The sequence below is a fragment of the Phocoena phocoena genome, chromosome 3, assembly GCF_963924675.1.
Source record: "Phocoena phocoena chromosome 3, mPhoPho1.1, whole genome shotgun sequence".
In the NCBI taxonomy this organism is placed as follows: domain Eukaryota; kingdom Metazoa; phylum Chordata; class Mammalia; order Artiodactyla; family Phocoenidae; genus Phocoena; species Phocoena phocoena.
The window spans coordinates 126417075-126441632 of record NC_089221.1 but is presented as its reverse complement, the minus strand read 5'-3'; the positions used below and the strand labels follow the sequence as shown (position 1 = coordinate 126441632).

Below are 24558 nucleotides of genomic sequence, written 5' to 3'. Positions count from 1 at the left end.
GGGGGTTTTGTTTTTTGTGTTTTTTGTTTTGTTTTGTTTTTGGAAGGAACATTCCCATTTGTTTTATTAAACCATTAGGGAATGTTCGGTGTTTTTAGGTCTAGCTATAAATGTTTACCTTTGTTTGCCTGTATGAATGCCAACTTGGAGCCATTACCATTAGAACTGGTGTTATTTGTTAATGCGTGAGACATTAATGTTGGTCTGACCAAGTTTTAGGAATTTAACTTTTTTTGTTGAAAGCTGAGCTTTAAATAATAGAAGGTGTTTAAATCTACATACAACCTTTCTTGCCATTCCCAATTGCATCTTTTTTTTTTTTTTTAATGTTATGTGGCTTCTCTCTTTGAAGCATCCAGGTTCTTAATTGTTACTATAAAACCTGGTAATTTAATTGAAAAATTACTAGTCTTAATTTTGGGGGGCAATTTTGTCAGTATGACCCTAATCTTTTGACCATTTCCCAGCCCTTGTCTTCCCATTTTCTTCCTGCTAAAGACCCATTATCCTCATGTGATCCATGTTCTGCATGTTGACATTGCAGTACATGGTTTTTGTCTTAAATTTAATGATGGCCTAGATAATACCTCTTTGCTTTCCCCCCCTTTAAAATAGCTTATTAATCACATAGTTGTGTTAGAAAATCAAATTGACCAGTGATACGTAAACCTTTTTAGAATCTTGTATCCTCTTTTAGAGATATTAAAAAGAATATTGTGAAGCTGCTTTGCTGTTAAACAGATTCAGAGAGACCCTAGGGTTAGAAGTGCAGTGTTCTACCTAAGATTCAAATTCTGAATGTTGTTCTTGAACATTTTAGATTAGTGTTTTGTTTATGTAGTTGGTTTTTAGTGTTTTCTGTATTGTAGTTTGAAATATGCCAGTTGTATGAGACTGGATTCTTCGGTCAGCTTGTTCCAGTAGTTTTCTATTTGTGGGTAAAGAGTTGGGTGGGGGGCGCTTTTGAGGTTGATTTTTAAAGTCAAATTTCTTATTTGGAAAATTGTTCTGAATTTGATATTTAGTAGTCGTCACTCCAATCATAGTGAATTTGCTCATCTCTTCCAGTAATCAGCCCTGCATGCTTATGAAAATAAATTTTAAGGTGACTAAATGCCTTCTACCTCTTCCTTACTGAAGATTTTTTTCCCCTGTACAATCTTTTTTAGGGGAAGGGCAGATTGTGGTACCAAAGATTGCAGATCCAAATTCCCCCCTTTTTTATTAATAAATTAAAGAGCCAAATGTCACCATTGCTATCCCTGTTTCAGGCAGTGACACAATATAGTGGCATTAAAAACCTGAGTATTTTCCAGAATTCAAATGTTCTTAAGCATGTGATTCTTATTTGGAAAACTGAGAAGCTACAGTGCTTGGTGGAAGAAGGATGGCATTTGGCTACCCTGTTCTTTCTCTAATGCCTCGGTGTTGCCTGTCTGCGCCGGCCATTGTTGCAATGTAAGCAATACTGTTTGATGCACTGCCACCCTCTATTGTCTGTTTAGTGTTTAGAATCTCCAGTGGGGAAGAGGAAAAGAAGCATGACTGTTAGTTCTTCTCAGGACCCATCTTTCTCAGGATTAAACCAGGTCTGAAACTGTCTCCTATTCCAACCTCAATCCCAAATTCATGTGCTTTTCTTTCTTACTGTTTTATTTTGATTATTTTTGTTTTGTTTTAATTCTGGAGAATGTAGATCTTGCTCAAGCACCTCTTACGTTGGCATTATTCAGACATACTTGGCAAACATAACATTACTAAGATGTTTCTTTGTGGCTTTTGCTTAAAGTTTGTAAAATTTAGAGAAAACCTAAATGAAAACAGGATTATGTTTAGATCTGTAACATCCACATGAGGAAATATGTTGATCTACCATTGAAATTCTTTACCTAATGGTAAACTTGAGATAGACTGTTCAATTTTTAAAAATAATTTGGAGTTGCATTATTGCTGAATGATATTCTGCGTCAACTCTTCCCCTTCCCCTAGCGTACTTTAGGTAAGTGTAGATCAGATCTCAGATCTAGTTTTTCTAGAATTGATTACCTCAATATAAGAATCCTCTCAGCTTCAAACAAGTGGCATAAAATGCTTAAAGAGCATTATATGCGCTGGAACTAGAATATACTGTATTCTAACAACATAACGATAACTGAAGCACTTATCAATTACCATCAGTAATACATATGTAAGATAAACAGATGCATAACCTGATGATTTAGTGTTTAGCAGGCTAAACACTCTAATAACTTTCCAAATATTTTTTAAATGTAAGCAGAACTCTTCATATTTACTTTTGTAGAAGTTAGATAGCTTTATTACTGTATGAATTTTCAGATAAACAAGGGAAAATAATTTTTAAAAATCACACCATTTAGGTACTTAATCTTTGAAGCTTCTGAATGAACGAATCTTTATCAATTTAGTATACACTGAGAAGTAAGTATTGACATAAGTAATCAGAAAAGGAAAAAAGTTGCATTTGATATGTGAGCATACTTTGTAGTTCCGTTATTAAACCACAAGTATCACCTGGGTAATCACTTAATCCTTTTCCATACTGCCCAGCATTATTTCAGGAACTACGTTCTCCCACTGTTAAAACGGTTTCAGGAATTCAATTTTACTTTTATTCACAAAGAAATACCAACTGTGGTAACTAGGTCTTGGTTGGGCAGAGAGGGAGGATGGTAGGTAATTAGGTACATTGTAAGGCAACTTTACTGCCCTATTTTTACTTATCCATATACATTCACACATTTTACTTATATTTTATAACATAATTATTTAATAATAGGTTTTCTGGGTTATAAGGAAAAGTAATCTTGTGAATTTTCTGAAGGGCAGGAAAATGTGACTGCTGGTTAGGAGAAAAACTGTTGTAAATACCAAAAACTAAAATTGGCAGTAGCGTTTCTGAAGAAAATGGCACGTCTGCTGAATGGAGTTATCCCAGCGTACCCAACATTAACTCATTTCCACATTCCTTTGAAAAATATGCTGCATTCTTTAAAACAGCCACAAATTTTACTTAGAACATGTAGTTAAAATCCACAGAAAAGCAGCTTGACAACCGAAGAGTTTAAACGTCTCTTTGTATATGCAGACCTATAAAAACACATTATTTTATGACGTTGAATACTGACTTTTCCTTTTTTGGTTTTACCTTTACATATCTGCGCCTGTTGGGTTGTATCCTTGGTATCACTTGGTTTCATGTAAATATTTCCCATTATATATGTTTTTACTCGTTTTAAATTCAGTGCATAGAGAGCGACTAAAGAAGCATGATAGGTACCAGAAGGTAATGAACTATCAAGAGATTTAAAATTTTTAAATTTTAAGTAGTTTTCAGTTGTTTGCTCTTAAAATGGGATACCTTTATTTATCAGTGACATTACTTTTCCTGACTCTTTCAGTTTTTATAGGAGGAGAAAATTAAAAAATTTTTTGCTTTAATATTAAAGATTGAGATACTTCAGAAGGTAGTGTTTGTCCATTTTTGTTCTTAATAAGTTAGGTTTTTGTCCTTTAGAATTGTAGAAGGAAAGAACTCTAGTGAACACTGAGTTTTTATAAAGCAGTCTTTTAGTTGTGAGAAAGTGGTTATTGAGTTGCAAATGCAGCTGTTGAATCTAGACATGAATGTAACTATCAGACATAACCATGTCAGAGTTGTTCCTGTTTTCTCCTCCATTTGGAGTACTAAAGGAAGCAATCTTAGAAAATAATCCTTAGAAGAAAGTTCATGTCCTAATCACTTTTTATTCATAACCCACATAATTTTTTTTTTTTTTTTTTTTTTTTGCGGTACACGGGCCTCGCACTCTTGTGGCCTCTCCCGTTGCGGAGCACAGGCTCCGGACGTGCAGGCTCAGCGGCCGTGGCTCACAGGCCCAGCCGCTCCGCGGCATGTGGGATCTTCCCGGACCGGGGCACGGACCCGTGTCCCCTGCATCAGCAGGCGGACTCTCAACCACTGCGCCACCAGGGAAGCCCCCACATAATTCTTTGGGAGAGTTTTTAAATGCCATGAAGCTGGATGTCCTTTTGGGTTTGTTTTTTCCCTTGTTTTCTTTTCAGTGTGAATCTGTAGAACTTAAGTCATAATTTTTGTTTTGCTTAACATAAGTATATTTTGCTCATTTTAATATTTGAGTACTGAGCCAATTTTCATATCGAAAGAAACTTAAAAGAGTATGAGCTTTATTTCTCTTAGTGGTTTTAATATTAACTTTCCTGTCCCTATTTTATAATAATTCAGTTGTTCAAGAAGTGAGTTTAATCATACAAAGAGCTTTCATTATCCAGTTACATTTTACTGAAAATTTAATCTTCATTCTTTATAGTAGACCAGGTGAAAACAAGTGTTTCATTGTCAATACGGTTACAGAAGCTCAAACCTCAGCCTTTCCCATCCAGTGTATAGCTAAGGCTAGGTTGTAGTGCCTGCCTGAAATAGGCATTTTTCATCCTCCTAAAAGAAGCACTTGGTCATATCTTTTTCACTTAAATCAGTAACTTGCTTTAGTTTTTTGTTTTGTTTTTTTTTTTTTGCGGTACGTGGGCCTCTCACTGTTGTGGCCTTTCCCGTTGCCGAGCAACAGGCTCCGAACGCGCAGGACCAGCGGCCATGGCTCACGAGCCTAGGCGCTCCGCGGCATGTGGGATCTTCCCGGACTGGGGCACAAACCCGTGTCCCCTGCATTGGCAGGCGGACTCTCAACCACTGCACCACCAGGGAAGCCCGCTTTAGTTATTTTTTGACGCAAACCCTAACAGTCTAGGTGGTCATGTTTCCCAGTATATCACAGACTGTAAACTGCAGCAGAAGGAACCTAGTGTCAGCCTAATGGGAAGAAAAACTGCAAAATTTAGGTGTAACTAGAAAAGAATAGTGTAGGGCTACATAGTATAAGAGCACATAGACCTGCTTTGCTTGATAAACTTTGTAGACATAACTTTTGATAAGTGATTTTATGATAAAGACTAAATAAAAATTTAAGTTAAGATTATTTTGATTTAGAAGGTAGGTAAATATGAACATATTTTGGGTTTTTCCCCCCAAAATACTTTTGTTTTTTTTCTTCTTTGTATAAAAGTTTTAATCATGGAGAGTAAACCTGAATTAATTTTAAAAATTAGCTACATTATAAATGAGTATCTTACGCCCTGTGTACCATTTAAATGAAACAGCACTAAACATTATTTTGTTCTAAAATACTACTTGGTTTCTGGTTAGCTCATTTAAACTGCTGATTGTAAGCCACCTTTATTTAAATAAATAAATACTTAAGTGCTTTTTAAGACTTTAGATCAACTTGTTATATTTTCCAGAAGCTTAAGCTGCTCACATGCGTAAATGTCAGTTGGAAATAAAATGAAATGCATGCTTGTTTTAAAATGCTTATTTATTATAAATAAAAATCCTGGTTTTGTTGTCAATATACAACTTTCAGAGTTGTCTTATTTTAGATAATGAGCATTCTGTTGGCATACTAAAGAGTGGCCTTTGTAGAATGGAAGAGCTCCAGATAGCTTATGTCTAGTTTTTTAAAACCCCATGCTTGTTTACCAGTGTAACGGATGTCAGGCTTCATTATGGCATGCAGCACACTTGTCAGCAACTCTGATATTGAGCATGTATACATTTCTCCACTGTGTTAGAGGTTCCAAAGACAGGCTCCTGAATGTGTAATGAACTGGCCTATGAAATTGTTCAGCTGACAGGGATCAACCACTTGACTTAACTGTATTTTTTTAACTTGATTTATTGATGAGGACTAATAAAAGCTTATTGGAGTGTTAAGTTTGTTCATTATCTGTTCTGTTTATGATGCTTTATTTTGATATAATTGAACAAAATAGAATAGATGCCATTTAATGAGTAAGAAGCAGTTTAACTGAACAAGATTGGAAACCTAATGTCTCTTTATTTTCTTTTAAAGTTATTCCTTATTGATTTTGGTTTGGCCAAAAAGTACAGAGACAACAGGACAAGGCAACACATACCATACAGAGAAGATAAAAATCTCACTGGCACTGCTCGATATGCTAGCATCAATGCACATCTTGGTATTGAACAGAGGTGAGTTTGAAAATTGAATGTGTTTATCAAATCCATAGCAAAAGCCATTGATGGGTTTTTAAAATACTTTAATTAGTTTCTTACAATATCTAAAGATGTTTCTTGGCTGAAGATTTGAAAGACACTTATTAATCCTTTTATCTGCTGCTTTGGACAGTGCAAAGAAGCCGATTAAATGCAGCCTTTTTGTTTTCTTTGTTGAAGCTTGTCTTTTGAGGAGAAAATATTGCATGATGGAAATTAGAAGCATAAATGCAACTTTATGTTTCTTTTTGCAGCTAAAGACAATACTTTTTTTCTTAATACTGATCTTGGGCTTTTTATATGTTAGTGAAGCAAGCTGAGTTTAGGGGAAGAATGTATTGGTTATTTCTACAAGGAAAATGTTATCTGATTTCTAATAAACCAAAATGTGGTTGGTGGACCATCCCCGTTCTACTCTTCCACCCCTACATAAATGAATAGGATTTAGTTTAAACATTGTCATAATTTCTGTGGTCTTTCTATTTTCTGACTTGAATTCTAGTTTTTCATCTTTTGTCAATCATTTTTCTTTTTGCTCCTTAAAATAAGCGTAGAGGGCTTCCCTGGTGGCGCAGTGGTTGAGAGTCCGCCTGCCGATGCAGGGGACACGGGTCCGTGCCCCAGTCCGGGAAGATCCCACATGCCACGGAGCGGCTGGGCCTGTGAGCCATGGCCACTGAGCCTGCGCATCCGGAGTCTGTGCTCCGCAATGGGAGAGGCCACAAGAGTGAGAGGCCCGCGTACCACAAAAAATATATAAATAAATAAGCGTAGAAATGATATGCTTCCAGGTTATGGAACTTCATGAGAATGAGCTTTTAAGCTTAGGGAATAGCCATGAATATCTGAGTACCCTTGGTTAAACTATAGTTTCACATCTTCTGTAGGCCATTACCAGTCCTTAAGTACATGTATCTGTCTGAATATGCGTGTAAGTGTGTATGTGTTTGTGTATATATTCATATAGATGTTTAATTAGCTTAAAGTTGTTAATTTTTTCAGAGTTATCCCTAAATAATCTTTGTGAGCTTCTGTAAAACTTATGTCCTGCTAGATGGTTCTTCCATCTTTATTAACCTCATTTAGAAAGTTATTTAGCTAAATTCTTTTTGCTCTTTAAAAGTTAAGTTGCAGGATCGTGTTGGATTTTATAATTTTGGATTCTGTGAGGAAATTTTGTTTAGAAGTAACCCATTAGGAACTTTTTTTAAAAATTACCTTAACTGAGTAATTCCTTGCACAAGATACCAAATTACTTTCTCTCCTTGCTTAGAAACATTTTTTCTTGTGTACCTGGCTTTCTTTCACATGTTCTTCACAATAATTCCAGCCTTTAAATTTACATTTTCTTTTCTAGTCGCCGAGATGACATGGAATCATTAGGATATGTTTTGATGTATTTTAATAGAACCAGCCTGCCATGGCAAGGACTAAAGGTAAACCAGACTCACATCACCAGCTTTTTGTTTTAAGAATACAAATACACATTGGAGATGGCCTTTAAGGTCCCTTTCAAGTATGAGGTTTTCTGAGAGTGAATGACTTTGTTTTTACCCTTTATTGGTAAAATAAAATCTGATCGTTTCGGTAATAATTAGGTTAGTAGACTCTCACAGTCACACTTGAGGAACAGTTTCCTTTGGGACAATTAGTAGATACCCATTGGTAACCAGTAGCTTTACCTGGAAGGAACTTGACATGGGCTAAGAAAGGTGGAGACTTTCTCATTTTGATGTGTTGCCATTATGTTGAAAATGTGTACTTTTATGTACAGTAGAACTAGTTTATCCAGTAATACTAGCTATATTATTTAATTGTCCTAACATTTTATTTGTTTCCATTAATTAGGAGTTTTACCATTACTTCTGTGAGTATTTGTATGGTAATGATAAATTACTGTGTCCAAGAATTTAATGGCTGTTTAGTTGCTTTATTGGTCCTTTAAAGGTAAATGGTCCCTGTATTTATTGAGCATCTATGAGCTTGACAAATTGCTCAGTGTGGGTAGCTTTATCCAGTGTGAATATTTTTACACTGGAAAAATAACACCAGTTATTAATGTCACTAAATGATGGGCAGGCACATGTGTTTGGTATTGATCTTCTTATTTTGCCCTTGTTGAATATGGGTTAAGAAATCTCATTTCAAATTTGACTCGACCCATTTTTACTTAAATCATATTCCTGTTAAACTCACCCTTTGCTAACAGCTAAAAACGTTCTTGAAGCAGAAAGTCATGTGAAAAGTTAACAGTTTAGGAAAAGGAGATTACATGTATTATACTTTGATTTCTTTTTTATTCTAGGTTATGATTTCTCTTGAATCTCAAGTTTCCTTTTATGTGTAGTATGTTAAACTAGTAAAATTCTTCTCATAATAAGTATATCTGTGTGGTTTCTTATTCTCCACAGGCTGCAACAAAGAAGCAAAAGTATGAAAAAATTAGCGAAAAGAAGATGTCCACACCTGTTGAAGTTCTGTGTAAGGTAAGTGTACATGATGATTTTTTTTTTTTAATATAAATGATCCAGGAACAAAAAGGAACATTTTATTTTACAGCCTCAGAACTTAAGCATCCTATTGAGTAGCTATTTACTGTTTTAAATTTACTTTGGTTGATTCTTGGTATCTTTATGAATGACTTGAGGACTTCCTGGTGGCACAGTGGTTAAGAATCTGCCTGCCAGTGCAGGGGACACAGGTTCGATCCCTTGTCTGGGAAGATCCCACATGCTGCGGAGCAACTAAGCCTGCACGCCACAACTACTGAGCCCACACACCGCAACTGCTGAAGCCCATATGCTCTAGGGCCTGCGTGCCGCAACTACTGAAGTCCACGTGCCACAAGTACTGAGCCCACACGCTGCAACTACTGAAGCCCGTGCACCCCAACAAGAGAAGCCACCTCAAGGAGAATCCCACGCACTGCAAGGAAGAGTGGCCCCTGCTCACCGCAACGAGAGAAAAGCCGGCGCGCAGCAACGAAGACCCAGCACAGCCAAAAAAATTTAAAAAGGAATGACCTGAATATATGAGTCATTTTAAAATAATTGTTTTATGTTTCTGGTTTAGGCCCTATGATCTGTTTTAAATTGGAGGAAAAATAAGAAGGAGGTAAACTTTTCTAATAGACCCTCAATTCCAAACCTCAAAACCAATTTATGAGAAAATTAAGTTAAGAAATATTCCCCTTATTCTTAAACTGGTGCCAGAGAAGAAAGGATATCCACAATTGGCATATCAAGGAATTAGAGAAACAAAGGCAAGCAGAATAGAACAATCCAGAAATAGAAAGTGTCCAACAGTATAGTTGGCAGTTTGAATCTGGCTCATTTCTCTGAAATCTCAAACTTTGAAGAGAGGCACGTGAGTTGAGAGTGGAAAGATACTTTTGTCATGATGTCTCTTCCATAGAAAGAAGACCACATGGTCATCTTTGTGACAATTGCATACCTGAAATAATTAGAAAACAATATATAATTACGTATTTGGGTGGTAGAAGGGAGAAATCAGCATGAGTTGAAATAGTACTCTGGAAGGGAGTAAATGGTGATGTCTTTATGAGTCTCCCCATCCACAAATTTGCTTCTCTTTTTCTGCATATCTACAGAAACAGAGGGGATGGGTTGAGAAATTTATGATCTTTTCTGAGACTCTTTGGGGATTTGTTTTAAATTATGAAATACATTTTAGGTTAATGAATAAAATATTCAGGAAGAGAACGGGAGGATTTAGTACATTCTCTGCTTGTGTGCAGCATCTTAATTTTGATCTGGAAATCGTGAACTATATTTGTCTTTCTGGATTAGACACATATAATTGATTAAGGGAGCAGTGAACACCGAAGTATTAGGTATTACTATAAAGTAGTGAGATTGTTTTCAGTCTTATGGTCCAGCGGCATGGTCTAGCAACAGTTCATACTTTACATATGAAATACATATGAAATGTTGGTAGTTTTCTTTTGTAGAAGGAAGTTCATTTGATAAATGCAGAATACTATTAATACTATTAATACAGACTGTGAATGTATATTAAAAGTTGAGGACTTCCCTGGTGGCGCAGTGGTTGAGAGTCCGCCTGCTGATGCAGGGGACACGGGTTTGAGCCCTGGTCCGGGAAGGTCCCACATGCTGTAGAGTAACTAAGCCCGTGCGCCACAACTACCGAGCTACTGAGCCTGCACTCTAGAGCCCGCAAGCCACAACTACTGAGCCCCCGTGCCACAACTACTGAAGCCCACGCGCCTAGAGCCCGTGCTCTTCAACGAGAAGCCACTGCAATGAGAAGCCCGCGCATCACAACAGAGTAGCCCCCACTCACTGGAACCAGAGAAAAGCCTGCACACAGCAACAAAGGCCCAATGCAGCTAAAAATAAAATAGATAAAATAAATTTTTAAGAAAGTACTTTATAAAAATTAAATTTGTTTCCATCACTGTAATCAATAAAAAATAAATGTTGTGGATGTATACATTCTATCCTACTTGTGGATGTGAGAAATTTCTCAAAATCATAAGATTTTGGGAAGAGACTGCCTCTTTTAACTCATCTTCCTTCACGTTCACATTTACTCAAAGGGAGGAGATGTGGGGATTTTTTTTGTTTAAATACTTTGCATTTCTAGGTTCCTAATGGCAAAATCCTTTTGGTGACTAATATCAACAGCCTTAAAAAACATCTGTATACATCTTTGAGAATCTTTGCCAAGAAACCAAACGTGGAAACAGTTTACACCACAGATGTACTTATTAGTATTGTCTATAATAGAGAAAAATGGAATCCTCTAAATGTCCAGTTATAGGGAACATGTTAATTATGATGTATTCATTAGGTCAAACAATATCCAGCCATGAACTTCTAAAAAGTTGATGCGGAGGTTAGAAATGACATAGAAGGATGCTTGCAATCTTTTAATGGAAAAGGGAACATATTATGTATGCAGTATGATAACAGTTATGTTAAAAAAAAGACAAACCCAATCTATTCATAGGAGGAAGCATTGGATTATGGAAAAAAGAAAAGACAAACCCAGTATATTCATAGGGTGTGGTATTGCATTGATCTATATCATAACAATGGTTGCTTTGTATAATTGCACTCTTGATTTTACTTCTCTTTATATAGGTCTGTACTGCTGTTTAAAAAGAAAGTAATTTCAGAATGGAGAGAGAATACCCATTCACTGTCCTGTTCTGGCAAAGAACATTACTGGCCTCATTTTTGTTGTTTATTCTTTATTGCCATGCAGTTATTGTACGTTGATAAAATAATAGGTTAACAAGTGGGATATCTAAATTATTTAAGAACCTGTTACTGCAAGGAAAAGATATATATTTCCTCTACCAACATTAAAAGATATAATATGTAATAAGGTGGTTGGGACGAAGAAATTTTGTCAAATTTATGAGGATACCAAGTCATATTATTGTTATTTAGGTTCTCAGATCTTCTAGCAAAGTAGTAAAATATCCTTAAATACATTTCTTGCTTGTTTTTAAATACATTGATTTTTCTGTCTTAAATAAGTTTTTTGTTATTGTTGTCTTAATTTTGTGTTTTAACTCTTGAACTCGTAGGGATTTCCTGCAGAATTTGCCATGTACTTAAACTATTGCCGTGGGCTGCGCTTTGAGGAAGCCCCGGATTACATGTACCTGAGGCAGCTATTCCGCATTCTTTTCAGGTCAGTTTTTAAGACTATAAACTCCAGTGAGGGAAATTAGTTCAGTCTGCCCAACATATCTACTCTGACAAGTAGCAAGTAAAAGTGGGTCTAACCAGTGTGAGTGAATGAAATGAACGAAATGTTAAGAAACTGTGAGTTTGACATTTTTCCATTTCCAAATGTCCTTGAAATATTTTCGTTTGGGATGGAGAAACTGTTAAATCAAACTCAAAGTAGAATATAAGTTTTCCACAATAGTTAACACAGTTCACATTAGATACAAGTGACTGTTGGTGGCAGTTGGGACTCTCCAACTTGGTAGACAACCCTGCTCAATACCAAAATGAATAGCAATTAAAATATCAGGCAATAATTGGAGTTTATAATATTGTGGAAGTAGGCCCAAATTCTAGGATCCCTAGGTATACAACCCAAAATTGGTCTTGAAAAAATAAAGTACATGTGGCTCAAAATCTTAGTTGGAAGAGAAGAATTAGGGATAATGCTCTAATCCTAGAGAAGTCTTCCAAGTCACCAGCATAGACATCGCCCTCTCAAAGTTACAGTCTCACGTCTACTCTGATGTGTCTTTAGGGGATACCTTCTGTTAAGAATATTCCCCCATAACTGACAGCTTGACTCAGTGTTTTTGTTGTTCATGCTGCCTTTTTTTTGGCTGCACAGTGCCGCTTGTGGGATCTTAGTTCCCTGACCAGGGGTTGAACCCACGCCCTCGGCTGTGAAAGCACAGAGTCCTAACCACTGGACTGCCAGAGAATTCCCTCGTGGCTGCCTTTCATTCCCACTCCCTTGCTCATTTCAAGAAAGTTTAAAGGCAGCTTCTTTTTGAAAAGGGAGAGGATTTATTCTTGAATACAGCAGACCAAAGCGGTGATATCATTTCCCCCCAGTTGAGACATGTAAAAAGTGGAATTAACTGAACAGTAAGTCATCTATAGGGAAAGAAATCTTGTAGAAGCTACCACACTTAAGAGAAGATATTCATTTCCTTAAAAAATGCTCTCACTGTCTTGAAAGTTCTGTGGAGTATTTAATTGGACCCTATTAATAGTGGGTTAACATATAATTTTATATTTTCCAGGACCCTGAATCACCAATATGACTACACATTTGATTGGACAATGTTAAAACAGAAAGCAGCACAGCAGGCAGCCTCTTCAAGTGGGCAGGGTCAGCAGGCCCAAACCCCCACAGGCAAGCAAACTGACAAAACCAAGAGTAACATGAAAGGTTAGTAGCCAAGAACCAAGTGACGTTACAGGGAAAAAAAATTGAACACAAAATTGGGTAATTCATCCATTTCTAACAGTGTTAGATCGAGGAGGTGGTTTTAAAATACATAAAAATCTGGCTCTTTGTTTTAAAAAAAAGACGTCCTTGGAAAATTTGACTACTAACTTTAAACCCAAATGTCCTTATTCATATATATGTATATGTATTTTTATATACATATATGTGTGTATATTATTATCATTTCTCTTGGGATTTTGGGTCATTTTTAACAACTGCATCTTTTTTACTCATTCATTAACCCTTTCCAAAATAAACATTTGGTGTTGGGAATATGGTATAATCAATCAATCCAAAATCCTAGACCTAACACTTGTTGATTTTTAATAATGAATCTGGTTAGCCATGGTATTTTGACTTTCTTTCCAACTAACAGTGTTAAGAATTTTTCTGCATGTTAATGCTTTAGAATTAAAAATGGAAAATTGTGAACATGATCTAAGTTCAAGAGGTGAGTCTGGCATTGCCCCCGAAGTGTCTTATCTTCTCAGTTGCAGAGCACCTCATTTACTCTTTTTTTTTTAATTAAAAAAAAATTTTTTTTTTTTTTGCTGTGTTGGGCCTTCGTTTCTGTGCAAGGGCTTTCTCTAATTGTGGCAAACGGGGGCCAGTCTTCATCGCGGTGCGCGGGCCTCTCACTGTCACGGCCTCGCTTGTGGAGCACAGGCTCCAGACGCGCAGGCTCAGTAGTTGTGGCTCACGGGCCTAGTCGCTCCGCGGCATGTGGGATCCTCCCAGACCAGGGCTCAAACCCGTGTCCCCTGCATTAGCAGGCAGACTCCCAACCACTGCACCACCAGGGAAGCCCTCATTTACTCTCTTAAATGCTCAAATAACTGAAGAGCTCGATATATCCTTACTTATCACAAAAATAAATCTCTCTTTTAGTTGCTGCTTAGCTTACATGTGTTCTTAATTTCAAAATGATTTTTTCTTAGGGCGTTACTTTTTTTTTTTTTTTTTTTTACTTTTTATAAATTGTACAAATATTCAGGGTCTAGGGGTCTACTGTAGAATTGAATTCTGCAGTTATTCCTCGCAAATTGAAAAAAAAAACAAACTGGGGCAAATGCCACTGAGCTGCTAGTCTATTTCCTTTCTATATCTCTCTGGCACTCTTAGTGCTACTAAGGAGTAGAACTGTTAGGGCACAGTGCCATTTCTTATCACTGTTGCCATACATACAGTTCAACTCCTGTGTTTTATGTTTTTTGTCTGTTTTTCTTTTCCCCTTTCTGGGGCTTACCTCCTGATACCTGCCTACTTCCTGGAAGTGGTGGGCAGATAAGGTTTGTTTTTTGGTTTCTAATTACGTAATTTCTGAATCACTGCTCTGATCTGAACTTGGTCTTCTTTGGCCCATATTTTTACTGTTGCAATTAAAAATTTTTATAATTTAAAAATAGGCTCTAATCTGAGGATACTTTTCAAGTAGTATAGTTAACTGATGTCATCCTCCTCCCAGCAGCTCATCTATTAGGAATGAAGTTGAGGTACTTCGTTTCCACGTTTCTGGGAAGGATCCACAGTTGGAGGTTTAATGTAGTGGGAGTTCTTAGATGAGGAAGTTTGAACTCAAGATAACAAACACTAATGCTTGCCCAGTGCTCTACCTCTGCATCATAGTTGGAATTTAATTGTCCCTTTTGAATGTTTTAATCATTATATAACTAATCATATTGTCAACAGGTTCTTAATGAGGTAGGTGGCTAGTATTGCTGAGAAATGGTCCTGCCATTTAGGTAAGACCACATAGACTCTAAACTGAGGACCTGACACCTACAGTGTATTTGCTTTTTCTCACAAAATGAAACCAGTTTTTGACTAAAGTTAGCTGGGATAATAGGATCATCACAAGTTGCAGTTTCTAGAACGAAAATTAGGTTGAAATCTCATCTGACCTAGAACATTGCACTTCAGGCATTCAGCCTTCAGAAAGAATTACCTTATTTTGAGCTAATTTCCTTGTTAGTTTACTGTGTGTCTCTTACTCAATAAACAAGCAAAATTTTTGTCCTGCCTTATCTAGGTCTTAAAGATGAGAAGTTGGATCCACTGAGTTAGTATGTTTCATTGGAAAAAACTGTAATTAAACTTAAGTTTAATCCTTATTTTGTATTGTATTTTTCATAAAAGCAATTTAAAATCTTATAAAAATTTCATAGCATTATTAGACACTGGGGTTATACAAATATACAGACATGAATTTGTAAAATCTTGAAAATTTGGACTTTTCATAAAACCCACCACATATCACTGACTGCTTTCAGAAATGTATTTCCAGGCAGTATGTTTTGACTCTTAAGCAAAATATTGCTTGCAATTAAAACATGCCACTCGGGGCTTCCCTGGTGGCGCAGTGGTTGAGAATCCGCCTGCCGATGCAGGGGACACGGGTTCGTGCCCCGGTCTGGGAGGATCCCACATGCCGCGGAGCGGCTGGGCCCGTGAGCCATGGCCGCTGAGCCTGCGCGTCCGGAGCCTGTCCTCCGCAATGGGAGAGGCCACAACAGTGAGAGGCCCGCGTAACGCATTAAAAAAAAAAAAAAAAAAAAAAAAAAAACATGCCACTCAACAATACAAAGAACAAAATTCTTTTTAATCTTTGACTCATTTTATTTTGGATATAAAACTTAGTGCCCTAAACAACTCTTACACAACCCCCCCCCCCATATATAAAGCCATGAAAGCATAGCACAGTTGAGGGTGGTGTGAAATAAGTATGGGGAGTCTATTTCCGCTAACTAACCTCTACCCCAACCCCATTATATGGGTCATCCAGTAAGAAATCTCCTGTGAAGCCTGGAGCTTGAAAATAACTGCTCTAGCTTTACTTACTCCTGATTCCAGTCTCTAATAAGGGTGTTTGAAAGCATATTCTCTTAGGATTCCCTACAGTAAGCTTTTATTCAAGGAAGAGCTCAATGATTCATTGATTTCAAGAAATCTTTTCCGTGGTGATGAAAAAAAATCGTATTACATTTTTCTAGTTAAAATTTTAGATGTGCTTTTTAAATATATCATTTGTTATTCACGAGTTACCCTTTCAGGGGTTTCCACATCAGAGGATTCAGTATCTTAAATGGATCTTCAGCAGGTAAATCTCTATATTGCAGACACATACATTCCTGGGGAAAAAATCCCCCAAATGGTCGCTTTTACTAATATGTTTTCTATGATAATTTTGGAAAAAATCTTTATCTGATGCTTCTTCCATTGAAAGCTATAAGTTGTTTTAGCAGTTAACTAATAAGAATGTGCAAAGACTTTAAAGTCTGACTTATTCAGCTAAGATGGACTTATATGTAATAGACTTGTATTTACTCTTCTAAAGAAAAGATCTTTTGAAATATTCCATTTTGAAGGCCATCAAAAGACTACAAGGCGTCTCCACTAATGCTCACTATGATCTGTACTGGTTTTAAGTGCTCAGGTACCACAAGACTACAGTTACTGTTTTTATACACGTTAAAGAGGAAAGCAAAAGATAATACATCTGATACACTTCCAAATTCATTTTCACTCCCTTTTCTTCAACTATATTTGATTATAAGGAAAGTACTTTTCAAGACATATAAGAAGTAAAGGAAAAAAATATTTTTAGGACATTCAGAACTCACTTAAGTTCACCATTTCTTTAGTTGAGGGCAGAGATGGGGAGAATTGCAGAAGGTAGTGAAGCCAAAGGTGGATCCTCTCCTAATTCTACTATTCTCATCATCTTAACCCATCTGTTCACTATTCCAGTCATTGCTACTAAACATAGTTTTATCATAATATACATGGATGTCAAATTGTTGGCATTTAATAGATTAGAAATATTTTTTCCATCACATTATCCTACATGTTCATGGTCTTCCTTGATTTACCTTCCAGTATTTACTGGGCTTCACTTACCATTTATGTCTAGCTTAACTTTTTCTGACTTCACCAATTGCTGCTAGGAACGTGGCTGGTCATTCAGCAACGTAAACCATATCACAGGGGAAGACCTTGAAATATCTGGAGAGACTGCTCTGCTCCGAATACTCTCAATCCAAAGAGGTGCCGAGGAGCTGCATCTGTTTGCTGAAATTTTTGTCAGCTTTTTTTCACTGTGGACAATAAAGCTGGAGAGAAAAGAACCAAATAACCCAACAGGAAATAAAGATGAGTGCTTAAGAGTTGATTTGAAGTAATCTGAAGCCCACATCTCAAAGGCTTGCTGGACCTATCACACTTTTCAACTTGTCAGATTGAAAACAACTGTCAGAAGACCTAGAAGAGTACAGTGTTGCTGTGACTCAGTGGTGTATAATGCAGACCATCTACCAGTTGGGGAAGGAATCAGTTGTAACAGGTATTTTAAAATTCAGCATCCTTAGAAATCTGTAGCAGAATTAATTCTGTAAAAGAGAAGACAAAAGAAATCAGGTCATCAGTCTTTTTTTAATGCAGCTTAGGGATGATGTACCTGCTATACTTAAGTTGTCATTTATCTTATTTGTAGTGATAAAAATAAAATTTATTTCCTTTATCTTTCCCAACTAAATGCTATTTTAATTTCTGTGGAAAAGGAAGAGTTATTTTAGTTTTTGTTTTTTCCTTCAACTTTTATACTGTCAGTCTGATTCAGAATTCTCCAAGCTTGATTCTGATTCTATACAACCAGAAAAACCACACAAGCATATTACAGGAAAAGTTAGTTAATATAAATGGCTTTGCATAGTGAATGTAAATATTATAGTCAAAATTAATTTTTAAAAGTTATGTCTTATACTGTGAAAGGATTCTAAATTTTAAAAGCTCATCGCAAACTTCCTAGCCTTACTATTACATAAATATATCTTTGAACTAGTTTGTGGTTCTGTTGAAAAACAAAATCAAGTTAATCTGAAGTTAATTTACAGATAGGAGCGGATACATACTTTCCAGATTTCAGACTGAGGGATAGGATCTCCTGGTTAGTTGTATAAAAATAAACATTCTTTCTCCTTTTGCAGATTTGTAAAGAAAACTTAAATGTATCTATTAAGTCCTGAATTTGTCACATTAATTCTCCAACCCTGTTTTAACTCCTCCCCCCCCTCTTTTTTAGGAACAAAGGGATTCATTCCTTCATTCCTTATTTTAACTGTTGCAGTGAAGATGGGTTTTTGGACTTTAGAAACCAGGAGACACCACCTAAACTACAAGACAAACCAAGGACTAATTGCACACTGAGGAAAAGAATACTTAGTACTTGAAGATTGAATCTTGAATACCTGCTGAATGCTCCTATTGAGATTTTTCCTAAACAAGCATCTGTAACATTTTAGGACAATTCACCGGAAAAACATTGATCCCTGGGTGGAATATCCTACCATTGGCCAGTCTGAATCTGGATTTGACTGCTCTATTCTACCAGGAATATTGTTAGGCTAGCCTTTAACCAGCCCCTAAACAATTGTAATCATTAATTGACCCAGCAGTTCTTCAAATATCAGATTAAAAGATGAACAGATACAATTCTTATCCCTATTAAAGACACAAGAGTTTTCTAATATTTTGACTGACAATGTAACTTATGTTTTCTTTGTAGTTTGTTAGTGACAGTGGTTTTCATTTTAATTCTGTTTGGATATTCAACATAGTACAGGTTTCCCCTGTCTGAAAGTAGGGCATTCGAAACCTCTCCTAAGCTAAAATGGCATAAAGCAAAGAAGCAGTTACCTTAGGATACATGTTGCTGATAAATTGAGATAATGCATAGATGCTAACGGACACAGTTCAAAGCTGTGGCGGCTTGAGGCTGATGGTAGTTCCCAGGGAAAGAACTTGGCCGTGCCTTTATCACTCCTCAGGAGTGCCATTATCACTACTCAGGGTGCATGCTGCCTCTAGGTTTGCTGTGAAACGCTGAATGCTATTTTTGCTTTTTTCGTAAAAGCAAAAAATCTTTGGTTAGTGAAAACAGGTACTAATGTAGGCCTTTCATAAAATGTGAAGTGGCATAAAGCGAACTTTTTGAAAAGTAGGGGGATACCAGTAATTATTCAGTATCGTGTAATTGTGTAAAAAAGCTACAGTAAAAGAAAACCCAACAATTTTAGTGGTTGTGAAAACATTTTTATTGTATTTAATGATAATTGCAGGACTTGAAACCAAATGCTCCTCAGGATAAGGGTCATTGCTATTTAGCTAATCCATAGTTTTAATTTGCTTTAAAATATTCCTGTATTTTAACATTGGAACTAAGTTACAGTATATGGTCAGATTTTTAAAAATTTAATTCAGGTTTGATTTGACAGCCTTTTCTTTTTGTGGTTTTACACTGCTAATCCTATTTAATAACATGCATCAGAAACGTAGTATTCCTGTGGCAAAGTACATTTTCAGAAAATTTCATTATCTTTCACTTTTGGCATTTGCTTTATGAACTTAGTGCTAGGACAGGCAACAAAAGCCTGTTTTGCACCTACTCTGTTGTTAAGGCATTGTGGAGAGACAGAAGTATAACACTGACATCTTTGTCTTCGGAGCTTGTCACAATATAGTTTTCAAATGAATGAAGATGACTTTCTGCCCTCAAATGAAAAAACCAAGGCATACATGCATGAAAAGTAAATTACAGAACTATTTCATTTATCCCACAAAGCCTGCTGGAGATGATCCTGCAAATGTTGAAGTATCAAAAAAGGAGCAGCTTATGATTGACAAAAACATGGTTTGTGCTGAGGAAGTGAGTGATTAGAGTGAGCTAGAATGAGCTATATAGGTTGGCTATAAGAGGAGGGATTGGACCAAGGGTCATTGATGACTTAAAGGAGGCCTGTAGGTGAGAGAAGGTGCTGATGAGATTTTCATGATGTTGAGACAACATATTCCCTTTAGCTATAGATAAAGCTTGTAGGTATTAGAAATGGGTGTATTTCCTCTGATTGCCTTCAGCTGTAGATAGAACATGCAGCTATTATTGCCTGAGCCTCCTATTCAAACCTGCCTTTATGTGGAAGCCCTGAGGTCTAATTTGTGGAGGAAGAGAAGTGTATTTACAGGGTGGGGAGGCTTGAAAGTAAAGCCAGAAAGCCTCGTTTACATTTTCAAATCTGTGGTAAAAAAAACTAGTCTCTTTAGTGTAACTGATAGACATAAAGAATTTTTAAAGGTCTAAGGTTTCTGTATAAAAATCATATACTTACCAGGTTTGTGTTCAGTGGAATAACTCAGATAATTATGCCTTGAATACATTTATTATTAAAGCCTTTTGTTCCTCGTTTGTATCAAATAATGTACAGAAAAGTTCCTGCTCACAGTATGATTAAAATTACTTTCTAGTTGATAAAGCAATCTTATTTTTTATTTATTTGACTAATAAACACAATGTATTCTAGGTACTAGAAATACAGAAGTAAACAAAAACAGGCTTACTGGAATTACCACTAATTCTCTTGAGAACTGTATGCTGGACGGGAAGGCTTTAATTCACTGTATACCACTCCTGCCTAGAGGCATCCAGTACAGAAGTTTCTGGGTTTTTTTATTTTAAACGCTAACCTGACCTAGTGATTTTCAAATAGATGAAAATAACGTATGAGTTACCATTCTAAAGTAATTATTTCCCTACTTTGGGTGTGGTTAAGAAAATTTTTTTAACTTGGAGTTTAACATTCTTTTTTTCTGTTTTGATTTTTTTTTTAATAGGTTTCTAAGCATGAATCAAGGAACAGAAGAAGCAGAGCAGATGATCGGAGCAGCATTTGTTTCTCCCCAAATCTAGAAATTTTAGTTCATTATGTACACTAGCCAGTGGTTGTGGACAACCATTTACTTGGTGTAAAGAACTTAATTTCAGTATAAACTGGCTCTGGGCAGCACTGGTGTTGCTGTGTCCTGAGTTGTAGCCGCTGTAATTGTGAATATTAACTGAGATAGTGAAACATGGTGTCCGGTTTTCTATTGCATTTTTTCAAGTGGAAAAGTTAACTAAATGGTTGACACACAAATTGGTGGAGAAATTGTGCATATGCCAATTTTTTGTTAAGATCTTTTATTTTGAACTATACTGCTTTGAGATCTCATTTCAGAAGAACGGCATGAACAGTCTTCAGCCACAGTTGTGATGGTTGTAAATGCTCACAATTGTGCATTCTTAGGGTTTATCCATCCCTGGGGTTTGCAAGTTGTTCACTTAAAACATTCTTAAAATGGTTGGCTTCTTGTTTGTAAGCCAGCTGATAATGGTAGCAACCAAAGATTCCAGTGTTTGAGCATATGAAAGACTCTGCCTGCTTACCTGTGCTAGAAATAACAGCATCTAAAGTGAAGACTTAAGAAAAACTTAGTGACTACTAGATTATCCTTAGGACTCTGCATTAACTCTATAATGTTCTTGGTATTAAAAAAACAAGAAAAAAGCATATTTGTCACAAAAATTTAGTTAACATCTTAAACTGAACATGTATGTATGTTGCTTAGATAAATGTAATCACTGTAAACATCTATATGATCTGGGATTTTGTTTTATTTTGAAACGGGAGCTTTTTTGTTTACAAGTTCATTAAAAAGTATAAACTGTTTCTCTAAGGAAATGAGATTTTTTTTAAACAAAAAAAATGCCTTGCTGACTCACTATGAAATCAAAATCTCCCCAATTTTTTAATAGACTACTTCAAGTCATTTGTTATGTAATATTCCTTTGCGAATCATTTTAGATTTAGTGTCATGACTTTTTCTCAGATTTTTTATTTAAAAATATTTTTTTTCCCTGAAGCGGAAAGGCATTCTTTCATTTTTCTTTTTTTTTTTTATGACTTGTAGGCACAATACCTAGTGCTGCAGCTGCAACTGCCAGCACTTGGTATTGTAACTTTTGCAGCCTCAGACTAACAGCTGGACTGATTTTGAATAAGAATGAAAGCGTTAAAGGGTTTAACTACAAAATAAAACTATTGTTTAAATTCCTTGTTGATTGGCTCTAAGCTGATTGACTCCTAACCTTGGAGAGCATCATACCCTGTGAGGTTCTTGTGATTGCTGACCCTCCCTATCCCCCACCCATTTCTATAAATTATCTGCAGTTCATCGCTCAGTCTTATGTGTGGCCCTTTTCTTTTTCTGACCCAAGAGAAAGAAAAGCTTAATAACTAATTCATTAGTGTAATTTATTCATTTATAGCACATCAAGATAAGTTAAAAGAACTTTTGTCTAAAAATGCTGCCAGGCGCCTATTTGTGTAAATGCAGGTATTTTGTAAAATAACCTTGAAATTGACATGTGTTTGGTCAGATTGTGTCAGGTTTGTTTTCTTCCTTTTTTTTTTTTTTTCTTTTCATTTGAAAACTACGTTAGCAATAATTAATTCAGTGATGACCACATTCTGCCATTAAAAGATACATTAGCACCATCATACTGCAGAAATCTTAATGAGTATGAACTTTGGGGTAGGCAGCTTCTTTGTTTCCTTTCTATCCACCCGTGTTGGTTAAGGTATTTGTTTCTTGACTAATAAACCCTTTGATACTTTTAGCCAGAAATCAGTCTCATAAAGCTATTTTTGAGTATAGTTTGTGTAAAATAAAAATGTTTAGCTTTGGTAATAACTTTTCCAAGCTGAACTCCCTCTAGCAAGATATTTTTCAGTGCTTTTATTTACTATGCACTTAGACTATGCACTTTTTCTGAAATATTTTTGTAACACTTTTTTGTATTTTTGCCATTTGAAAAGGTTGTGGTGTAGTTGGTCTGTAATTAAGTTGCAGATTTAAAACTGCTGTTAGCTTTGTAAATCAAAGTATAGGTGTTTTTGTCCTGGTATATTGTCATTCCATCTGCAGCTGGAGCTGGAATACCATTGATCTTCTAGCTACCATTCATTTTCTTCACAGTTCACAAAAGAAGAATGTGAAATTCAGTGAATGCTGTTACTAATCCTGTCGGGAGATGAATCTCATTTCACCAAAATTAAATTATGTTTTTCCACTAAAATGATGATACAAGTTGAAGACACATCGCTCTGAAATTGGAAGACCTCACCACTTAAGGCTCCGCAGTGGCTTACTCAGCTGAACTCTAGGTTACTGCTCTTTACTTTGTTCACCCATTGGGGGGTGCAGTTTTTTAAATGTTGGGAGATGGTCATTCTAACTACTGTTGAATGTCTGTTTTGGGAAGGTATAACAAGAAAATAAAAAAGAATATATATGAAGGGAGAGACTGGTTATCTCCTCCCATATGGTTGTGCTCATGCTCCTACGGCCTGCAAGTGGAATTTTGGAGGATTGCTTTTACTATTATTTTCTATCAACAAATATTAAGAGATTTTTCCTATTTCTACTAGTCCTTGCAATGTTTTGAGCAGATTATACTTTAATAATTATAAATTTAATTCCATTATAATAAAAATACCAAAAAAAAGGATTTTAGAATCCAAGCCACTGAGCTAGTTTTCTCTTAACATTTGCTGAAATATTGAGATTAACGTTCTTGTAACTTGACTAGAGTGAACCATGGGAGGGGGTGGCCTAGATATTTTCAGCTTACCTCCTAAAAATTTGCCAGTAGTTTGTGAGATAGTTGACTCTTTCTGAGCCAGACTGATAGCAGAGCAGTATTTTAGGTTTTCTCTTTGTCAGTTTTTAGGCAATGATAACCATGTGACCAATGTGTAAGTAGGTCCGTGAGGTATAGTAAAATGTTACAAACATAAAAATTTTAGGTATCTCAGATGTGCTGTTCCTTTTGAAGTGAGACTATACTATAATCACGTGATGGTTGCTCACAACATTTGGGGGATTCCCCCCCCAAAAAAACTTCCACTCTTCTCTGGAATATATTTATTGACAAACTTTTAGTGCACTTCTCATCTTTCAAACAGCCTAAGATGGCGATGAATTGAGTGTAACTTGATCTAATCAGGCTATGCATTTTGTATTTATTCATCAGATAGTATATTGTTGAAGTAAAATGATTTATATTTTGAAATGACATGCTAGGCCAGTTTTAAGGACATATGCAAATGGCATAGTGGAAATGTTGAGCACTATCAGAGCCGTTAGAGAAGCTAGCTGTCCCAAGACACATTTTAAGTTGGTCAGATTCACTCTGTCACTTGGGGCTGTGGACCCACGGTGGCTGGAGTTCTACGATGAGAACAAAGGTGCAGCAAGTTTGAGAGACGTGGGAATTCACACTTAATTCTGTTGTTTGGTCTCTGCTCCTTTTCAGCCAGGTGGGGCAAATTGTTCATTATACCTTTTACCAAACGAGATCACTTAAAGAGGTTTTTCAAGAAGCTCCTACTACGTTGTTGCCTTTCCTGTACATCTATCTGGATTGAAATTTTGAAGAAATGTTTGTAATATTAATGATTGTTTTTAGTATTGGGAGCAATGTTGAGATACTTGGTGTCAGTACCACCCAGGACCTGAGAGTCAAAGCACCTAACTCATTAGATGACTCCTACATGAGCAGAAGAGTAAAATGGAGGTGGAGAGAGTCTTAAAGAGAC

General features: G+C 36.2%; 1 protein-coding gene across 5 annotated transcripts in view; it reads left to right on the top strand.

The window, feature by feature from the left end:
- CSNK1A1 (casein kinase 1 alpha 1) overlaps window positions 1-21630 on the top strand; it is a 49115-nt gene extending 27485 nt beyond the window's left edge. The window contains exons 5-11 of one of the 5 annotated variants that reach the window (XM_065874955.1): window positions 1506-1589; window positions 5949-6088; window positions 7470-7548; window positions 8524-8598; window positions 11691-11797; window positions 12882-12994; window positions 20753-21630. In XM_065874955.1, coding sequence (XP_065731027.1) covers window positions 1506-1589; window positions 5949-6088; window positions 7470-7548; window positions 8524-8598; window positions 11691-11797; window positions 12882-12994; window positions 20753-20760 — 606 coding nt within the window. In that variant the 3' untranslated portion in view covers window positions 20761-21630. Of the gene's footprint in view, window positions 1-1505; window positions 1590-5948; window positions 6089-7469; window positions 7549-8523; window positions 8599-11690; window positions 11798-12881; window positions 13036-15119; window positions 15200-20752 lie in introns of those variants that run through there. The other 4 variants (XM_065874956.1, XM_065874958.1, XM_065874957.1 and 1 more) reach the window with 4 other exon arrangements.
- The last annotated feature ends 2928 nt before the right edge of the window (window positions 21631-24558 follow it).